A 9466-nucleotide genomic window follows, 5' to 3' on the forward strand; every position below is an offset into this window, starting at 1 on the left:
TCTAGCTCGCCTCCACAGCAGAGTGTCGTACTGCAGAGAGCCAAACATTTTTTCCAGAACTTACTAACCCATTTCGATCCATCCCGCTCGTCCCACCAGCGTCTTCCTCATAGGCCCCTGGTACAGAGCAAATCGAAGAAGAAGTTTAGCTGAGTCCTTGTGACCACTTGCCGCCGCGCGATGGCTCGGCATCGCTGACGACGATTCTGACTCGCTTCCACATCAGAGTGTCGTACTACACAAATCCGAACAATCTTTTCAGAACCTACTAACTTTACCTCGATCACTCCCGCTCGTTCGACCAGCAATCAGCGTCTTCCTCATAGACTACTGAGATAGAGTGTATCGTAGATTGAGTCCCTGATGGTCGTTTGAGCATTGCTCGCGACCAGTCAATTTGCCGGTCTTAATGACTTGGGCTCGCAAACGACGATTCTGACCCGCCTCCTCATCAGAGTATCGTGCTACAAACTCCAGAGACCCAGACATTTCTATCTTTTCATCATGGCTCCTCTCATGCAGAGGATCATGAAGAAGAGATGCCGACGTCGGCATTACACATCACACGATTCCCCTACCACTCGTCCTGTCACTTCAACACGTCGCCGCACTCCCGCGACCTCGAGCTCTCGCGTTTTGGCCTCGCGCGCGCTCTTGTTTTGATGCTACGTCACCCTGATGTCGCAAAGCTTGGCGCAAGCACAACTTTTCGCTTCGCCGCGCTTCTTCTTCCTCTTCCTCTCCCCAGATACACAAACATACACTTTGGTCGTCCTCGAACTGAAGCGGACTTGTACAAGCTTATACATTCCCTTGAGCTTTCGACCGTACATCGATTCAGAAGCTCGATGAGTGCGCCTTCAATGGACTTCTCGTTTTGGCTGCCCGAACTTACTCGCAAGACTCCATGAGAGAAGACGGGCCACAAGCAACCATACATTTCTGAACATCGTCTTCACCTTCCAAACTCAGCTGTGCAACTCTTTTCCCGTGACTTCTTTCCATTGTGCAACTCTTTTCCCGTGACTTCTTTCCATTGTGCATGAAACCCTCCGTCAGTCACTCCTCCCACCTCGCTGTCCAGATCCCTGCAGCCTCCGCGGCAGCTGAGGCTGCAGGGATCCGCCAGCAGAAGCAGTCGGTCAGACCACGTCCGCGACTCGCTCAACGCCTCTTCTCTCAAAATAATAACAGCATCAACAGCCCATTTGTTGACACAGCTTACTCTCTTCCTTCGCTCCAAGTATACCATCTTGCAGAATCCTCCCAACAACGTCCTCAGGCGGTGGCGGCGACATATCCAGGTTTGGGACCTCTCAAGGCTTGGTCGGTGGCACGATGCTTTGTGCATCATATTCAAGTCATTTACAGCCTACATTACCTCCGCCATCGATTTTATGCCCTCGGAATCCTCGATCAAAGTGATCTGTCCTGTGTGCCAAGACCGGCTCCGCCGGGAATGCTGGTGACGATACAGACGCAACAACGATCATTTTGCCTCAAAACTCGGCAACAACATCTTTTGAGATCTTAAATCTGTCCTGGGACATGTTTGGAAGTTACCATCAACCGATGTGCACCAGGAGCGACATTCACGGCGTTTGCGGCGTCTGGGGTGAGGACGAGGTGAAGTCGGCGAATTCCTTCACCCATGCATCCTTCCAGCCGCCACTCCACAAGCGGACCCGCCGATCTCGGTCTGACTGTGGGGCAAGATCGTGGCAGCACTAAAAGCAGCCCCAAGAATGCCGCTGATAGCCGTTGCTGATATCAACCTGCCCTGGAGATCGTGATGGCCGTGGCCAAATAGATATACCATGCCGGAAGCCCGTGGCAAGAGCCCGTAAGTATCCTTCGACTTGTTCTTTGTCTCCTTGCTCCTCATCATCATCGAAAACGGCCAGCTTGCATTCCTCGTCCCTGAAATGCCTCCAATGAAGCCTGCAAGGGCCGTACGACCGGACAATTGCATTTTCTCGAAGCACACATCGATCACATCTCGAGCACAATTGCTGCGGCCGGACAAACAGGAGCGAGCACAGCATACACAAACACAAGCTCCTCGGAGGCGGCTACACTCCACAGCGCCCAAGGAGGATGTCGCACTTCCCCTCTCTACCCTGTCCGCATCCTCTGTCCCTTCGGCTGCTCCTAAGATGAAGCCTGTGGCTCCTCTCGGGAACCTGCCTCTTTCCCAAATCCTTCGCACATATCTCATCACCGCTATATCTTCCTCTCCGACTCTCATGAATGCCTCGACCAAAACTCTTCGTGCGATGCTCGAGTCCTCGACTCCTCTTTTCGATCTCAACCGGAATCCGCTCATGAGATGGGTCCTCCTCGAGACATTCTACAAGCAATTCTGCGCAGGCTCGAACAAAGCGCAGATTGCCAAGACGACTGAGGAGCTGCGGCAGCAGGGCTATTCCGGAGTCATTCTCGAGTACGCTCTCGAAGTGCTTACGGAGAAGAAGAGCGACGAGGCGAAAGATATTGAGACCTGGAAGAAGGGCATGCTCGACAGCGTGGACATGGCGGCCGTGGGCGACTACGTTGCGTTGAAATGGTCGGGCATGGGACCTGCGGCGATGAGGAGGATGAAAAACGAACAAGCGCCGAGTCGGGAGATGGAAGAGGCTATGCATGCGATTTGTAAAGCTGCTTCAGCGAAGAACATTGGCTTGCTGCCCTCGGCTGAGGAGACTTGGACGCTGAACGGGTACCACAACTGGACGATGGATCTACAGCGAGCGTACAATATCGGTGGCAAGAGCATCATGTTCAACACCTACCAGGCATACCTCAAGCAGAGCGCAGGGACCCTGGCGAGACATTTCGAGGTCGCCAAAGCCGAGGGCTTCACTTTGGGCGTGAAAATGGTGCGAGGCGCATACCTGGGCAGCGAGCAGCGAAATCTGATCTGGCCCACAATCGAAGCAACCCACAACGCTTTCGATACCATAACATCCGCTCTGGTGCACAGATCCCACAATGACCTCGTCAACCCGAGCACCGCCTCATTCCCATCCATCGACGTCGTCCTCGCAACTCACAACGCTGCCTCCGTCTCCAAAGCCCAATCCTGGCGACAAGAACAATCTGCTCGAGGCGAACATCTCACCCCGCTTATTTTCGCCCAACTGCACGGCATGGCAGACGAAGTCTCCTGCAGTCTACTTGCGAACGCCAAGGCCAGCGAGGGCGATGAGAAGGCTGTCAAGGAGAGAGTGTACAAGTACACCAGCTGGGGAACGATGTTCGAGTGTTTGAACTACTTGCTCAGGAGAGCGGCGGAGAACAAGGACGCTGCTGGGAGGACGAGTGAGACGAGGGCGGCGATGGGAGCGGAGCTGGGGAGGAGGTTGAAGGCTGGTGTTGGGCTTGCTTGAAGGACTGTCTTGAATTGCGATGTATGAGAGCGTTACTTGTGTTGAAGACTGCATGGAGGACGGCATTTGATGATCAATATCTACGGCGGGATGATTTGACTTTCTGCATAGCAAGCATGGAGTTTGGGAGATAGCGAGTCTTGATAGCGCTTTTTGAAGTACGATACTTTTACAGATTGTATATCAGAATCTACGCACATCAAATTGTACGAACTCAAGCATCATACAATCTCAAAGACATTACGAATGCCTGAGCTCATTATCCTCCTTTACTCAAATGCCCCATCGGCATCCAACCCCGACGCTTCGGCTCAGCACACCACCCCTCGGCTCAAATCCCTCGCCCTCGTCCTCCCTCCCCGATAAATCCACATAGATACGCAAGGCTTACAAGCCCCCCAAAAAGTCTTTAACGTAACGTAGCTATTACACATATCTTCTCCGTCAGTCGCCGCAGGCCCGCAGCTATCGTTCTTCTGGGGGTTCTTTGCCAAGGCCTCCGAGGATAGCCGCTGGGTGAGACACTTGGAGATGAGGCTAAGGGAGATCCGTGGATTTGCCTGACATGGTGCGTTGCGTGCTTTTGGGGAAGTTTATGGGGCGGAGAGGTCGGTGCTTGGGTAGGAGGGATGGGTTGGTTGGTGAAGGCGAGGTCGGCGAGGTGTTTGTTTGGGTAGGCTGAATGATCCGCTCGCTGGGAAGGTTGATGGCGAAGCGGTTCAGGTTAAATATCTGGGCGTTGGATGTGATGTCTATCAGCCTGTCAGGGAACAACTTTCGATAGGAGAAGATCGAGATTCCCCATTTGTCGAGAAGTGAGCAATGCTTCTGTAGTGTTGATGAATCGCAGCGTATCAGTCTTGCGCTTCAGCCTCCACCGCTTCTCATACACTGGACAAGTCATTGCTCTCACTTCGTTGCCGTCGAGGGTCGCATATCTTCGCAGAACCTCTCTGAAGTACTGGCGGATGGCGGCCTGAAGGCTTCAACAAAGTCAAAGGCCTTTGTTTTGCCCCAGTATGGAATCGTCTGATCTGATCGTCTTGTCCACGCTCAAGGCACTCGTGCGGGTATTTTATACCTCCTCGCCATCGTCGAAGCCGAGTTGATGCCTTCTGAAGTCCTGGCTGCACATAAGGAACAGGAACAGCCTTTAATCAGAGAAGTCGCTGCCTCCCAGTCGAAGGCCACTTCGATGGTACCACAGGAGGAGTTTTCCACGCACGGCCATCTTCTCATACACTTTATCTGATGCAATCGACTGCTCCTTCCTTTCCGTTATCCCTCATTTGCAAGTTCTTCATCCCATTTGCCGCCGAGCTTGATGGAGAAGAACGACCGCCACCCTGCATTCTGAACGAATCTTTCCATGTCCTTGGCTCGCCCGGCTCTCGCCTTGTTGTACAAATGCGTGGCATCTGTCACTGTTCCCTGCTTGAATTGGATGCAGCTCTTAGCTACCTTCTAAGGCATGGTGAGGTGAAAGCGCCACAGCTCCTCTGGCTTGCCCGGAGCCACTTCTCGAGAGGTCTCAACGCCACGGGTGTTTGGCGCCATACCAGAGGACATTGGTATTAATGTCCGGCTCTGTACTGCCTGTTTCTCGTCTTGTAGCTCACGGCTCTCCGTTCTACCTCAGCTCTTCTCGCCTCTTGCCATGAGCGCGTACCTGAAGGTTGTGTCAAAGGAACGCCGTAGACTTTGGCATTTCAAGAGTGTTGCTCCAGCTGCTACAAGGGAATGTTGGGCGAATTGCGGCCATTCTCTTCTCTCCCTCCTTCCTCAATGCTTGCTCGCTCTGCGGCAAAGTCTTCTTCTTTTAGTCCAATCTCCTGCGTATGTGTCTTCGGCGAGGTTGCTTCGCGGAGGGGTGTCATCTTGTTGCCCTTCTTTCGATGCTCAGGGAGAGGGGGATGTGGATAGGAGGTGGTTTGGGTTTGCGGCGCGGGTATCGATCTTTCGGCCGTGCCATCGAGGCCGTGGGTGATACGTTCGAGCATTGTAGTGGAAGTGCGGCGGCTGATGAGAACGATGTCTCCATAGCCCCTTGCTTCGGCAGATTCGCTGGACTTGGAACAAAGGAATGCGGGCAACGCAGTGCATCTCAAATCTCTGATTCACAATGGCTACGGAGTATGTTATCAGTGCCCAATCTTCCATTGCTCTCTTTCCCTTCCCTACTGGTGGGGCTTTCTGTGTGATCCGCGATGCCGATGCGTGGTCTTGTCGCTCCATTGTTCGCCACCTCTCCATTCCACGGTGTCTCGCTATCGAAGAGATTCGCAATCTCTGTGCCGGACGTCTTCAGAAGCGTGATCCTTTGTTGCGCAGTGCCATCCTCGAGACGCCGCCGTTGGGGGCGGAGGAGCCGGTGATCTCGAGCAGAAGGCGGCGTGCTTTGGTGGTACTCTGCCTGGCTTCTCGTGCCTCCAGCTTGTGCAGTAGCTTCGAAGGCATGCCGTACGTGTTGTTGAGCTCGAGAAGGCGTTCATTGTGATGGTGAATCCTCGCGGGAGAGGTGGGTTGGATGTCTGCATGCTCGAAGGTGCTGAGGCGGTGGCGAGTCTCGACAAGCCAGTCGCCAGCGCAATGCTTCGCTGCCTCTTCGCCGCTGCTTTCTCCATCCTTGTGGACTCGGGACACTCGCGGCGGTGCTTGACGTAGGTGTGAGATTGATGCTGGAGACGCCTGCATATTCGTTGAGTGGCTACTGCTGCGCATGGGCATCGTTTGGAGAGAAACAACGAGGGAAGAGTTGGTGCAAGCATGGCGTTGCTGCAGCAGCAGGAGGCACTGCTGGCGGACATTCCTCCTCGCGGTGGTCGCGCGGTGCCTGTACAGCCTCTACAGCGTGATCTGACCGTCAGATCTTTCTCCATAGCGTTCTCGCTGGCTCCGCAATCACATACAATGCTCCTCCGCCCTGGCTTATGTCTGCATTGTCACTGCAGCATCAATGTCAGGCAGGGGGAGCTGCGGGAGAGCGGTCTTGGCGTTGGGCTTCTTGGACTTTGAAGGTGGACTTCTTCCGCCATCACCGGCTTGATCTCTCCTACCACACCACCACATGCACCAACTCATCCGCTATCGCTCAAACACACTTGGAGATGTATCTGGTAGCTCATCTGAGCATCAGAATGCAATCCTCGTGTGTTCTGAGCGCCTGGCGGAGGAGCGACAGCCTTCGAGGCCGGCTTCAGCCAGCGCCACCGCCAGCTCATTTCGCCCCCTCGCGCACCACACAGGCATGCTGCGACCACAGCGACAATTTGCGCTTGCAGAGCATCATCACGAGCAGCTTTGGTATGTATGCTAACTCATTTGCACGTGGCGCTGGCGTGCAGTGAGGCAGCGGTGGACACAGCAATGGCCGCTGAAGCAGCCGCAGCCAGCTTCAGCCAGCGTCTTCGCCACCACGTTTTCGCCCAGAGCACACCACACACGACATCAACATCGATATGGGCTGTCGGCGCTCGTAGAGCAACCCCATGAGCAGCTTCTGCGAGAATATTGACCGTATTCACCGAAGGGGTGGCCCTTCACAGGCGTGGTAGGCAAAAGCGGCGAGCTCCTCCGCTGGCAAGCCGACGAAGCCAAGGCCAGCAACACCACCACCGCCAACCGTCGCTCGCTCACCACGCACTACACATGCAAGTGACGGCGACAACAGCATCTCGAGGTCGTAGAGCAACCTCATGAGATACTTTGGTATGCAGACCACATGATTTACTCGCCGGCGCGGGTGTCCACTGACTTGCAGGGCTACAAGCACCTCCGCTTCTCCGCCATCCACCGCCGCGATATCGCACTGCGACGACCACAACAGGTCCTCTGACACCTTGAAGGGCTCTTCGGCGGCATCAATACCATGATGAGACCCTTCTTGAGCTTCCACATGATCGTCACACCGCGCACACCTCGCCGGCGCCGCCGGAGATCGTCACGACTTCCAACCACGGAAAGGACAGCCAGCGACTTCATGGCCTCTGCGGCTATCCACAACGACAGATAGGGCCTCATCCGCCACGGAAACTCTTCAGGTAAGCCTTCAGAGTGCTCATGCCTTGCCATGAATCCGCTGACAATGCTACAGCCGCAGGCACCTCCGAGCGACCGAGTCCGAGAACGTCGGCCTCGACGATATCAGCCTCACCAGACCTCAACATCGCCTACGACTTGGGCTGCGCTCCTCCTCGAACTCGAATCCACAACTCATGCTCGCTGCGGCCAACTGAACGATAGCCCCACCTCACCTCACCGTCGCCTCTCTCAAACCCGAACGACGTGGCCAAGACAAAGCTGCAGAAAGAAGCAGGTCATTGGCGACCAGGACAAGAGACGGTTGGCAGAGGATGTGGTATGCATGGCAATTCGTACAGCACAAGAGCGTGAAACTTCGCAATGATTGACTCCAGGTGTCGAGATATCCTCTCCAGGTTCAAAGTCCATCAAGACCTCGAGGCATCCCGCCAAAGCTCGCTCAGGCTTGGACTTCTGGCTCTTGGAAGGACGACACACCGCCTCTGCCGCCAGGCTCGATGATCACCGTCCCCGGCGGACTTCGGGACGTCGGTGGCGGAGATCATCACCGCCAGCAAGTGTCTGCAGGAGCCGCAGACCTCACTGCTCTCAGGCAACATCATCTTCAAGGTACGTCTTCCTCTCATACTTCTTCAAGATCGGGCATCCATCACGGTGTAAGTCCCGCCACCAAACTTGACGACTACTCCTGGTAGACGCATGCAGAGGTGTTTTTCGTATCATCCACCCATCCCATTCTGTGCGCACGGTGAGCGACCAGCCCGGTAAGACGCACATCACCGAACTTGACGCCTACCCTGGTAGACGCATGCTGAGGTTTCCTTATTCCCTTGCATCTCATCCTCCCATCTGCGCACGGTGAGCGACCAGCCCGGTAAGACGCAGCACTGATCTTGACGACTACCCTGGTAGACGCATGCTGAAGTGGTCTTTCGTCTTTCCTTCCTCTCTTCCTCTGCGCACGGTGAGCGACCAGCCCGGTAAGCCGCAGCGCTGAACTTGACGACTACCCTGGTAGACGCATGCTGAAGTGACCCTTTTCGTAGCCGGAGAGCGACCAGCCCGGTTTTCCTTTCTCACCTTCAGCACTTGCACTTGTGGGGTCGTGGGCTTTCAACACAGGCAGATGGTCTTTCGAAGTCTTGGAATCGACAAGACTCTACTTCAAGGGGCCGCTGCTTGTTCCACATTTGATCGGACTTGTGGGCAATGCCATTTCGAAGTTTGTGCTGAGTTCACGGCTGAGAAATCGCATCTTGGGGGCTTTTGCAGACAGACGCAGCTGGTCTTTCGATGTCTTGGAACCGAAAAGGTTCTACTTCGAGGGATCGTTGCAATTGTCATCATCTTGATTGGACTCGAGGGCGATGCCTTCTCGAAGCTTGTGCTGAGCTCACGGCTGAGAGATCGCATCTTTTCGTACATGGCTTTTCTGTGCGCCGACCGCCATGTCTTGCAGACTACTCCTGGTAGACTCCTGTATGTGGGATGGGTGGCTTTGGATCTCTTGAAACCGCATCTTGAATGTACATCTCGTGGATGTCTCTTGGTCTGCGGCGGATGGGGTTCTTCTGCTTCCTGGGTCACGTTGGTTGTAGACTCCACTTGAGCTTTGCTCCTGGCAACTGAACGTCATCCGTGTCGTACTTTGGCCACCATCGTCAACGTCGGGTTTGGCTCAAGTCGGAGAACAGCGAACTGCAATGGTGGCTCTGACTTTCATCCTTGCAGCTCGGGTCTGGGCACACCAAAAGGCCTAGGTGTGTATACGATGGACTTTTCTTTGTGCTCTCCTTCGTCCCAGCCGGCAGCACAGATGATCTTCCCTCGCGGAAGTCTGGGCGCATTGCCGTGGGTATCGTTCAACACCTGCACCCATGGGTGCGCTTTGTCGGGATCTGGGGGCTTTTTTCATCTCGAACGCACGACTTCCCTTGCAGACTACTCCTGGTAGACTCATGAAGGAACGAATTCCTCTCGCTTCGAGAGATGTCGAACGCAACACTTCCCTTGCAGACTAATCTTGGTAGACTCAA

General features: G+C 54.7%; 2 protein-coding genes across 2 annotated transcripts; one reads left to right on the forward strand and one right to left on the reverse strand.

Moving 5' to 3' along the window:
* Positions 1 to 2156: 2156 nt before the first annotated feature.
* On the forward strand, positions 2157 to 3389 carry M409DRAFT_21210 (uncharacterized protein; the record flags this gene model as incomplete). Its single annotated transcript, XM_033805749.1, has 1 exon — positions 2157 to 3389. The coding sequence occupies one exon, from the start codon at positions 2157 to 2159 to the stop codon at positions 3387 to 3389; it is 1233 nt and encodes a 410-aa protein (XP_033669349.1).
* Positions 3390 to 5119: 1730 nt separating this feature from the next.
* On the reverse strand, positions 5120 to 6268 carry M409DRAFT_53135 (uncharacterized protein; the record flags this gene model as incomplete). The annotated part of the gene is made up of 2 exons (XM_033812282.1): positions 5120 to 5458; positions 5690 to 6268. The coding sequence occupies 2 exons, from the start codon at positions 6266 to 6268 to the stop codon at positions 5120 to 5122; spliced, it is 918 nt and encodes a 305-aa protein (XP_033669350.1).
* Between the last annotated feature and the right edge of the window lie 3198 nt (positions 6269 to 9466).

The sequence above is a fragment of the Zasmidium cellare genome (assembly GCF_010093935.1).
Source record: "Zasmidium cellare ATCC 36951 unplaced genomic scaffold M409scaffold_12, whole genome shotgun sequence".
In the NCBI taxonomy this organism is placed as follows: Eukaryota; Fungi; Ascomycota; class Dothideomycetes; order Mycosphaerellales; family Mycosphaerellaceae; genus Zasmidium; species Zasmidium cellare.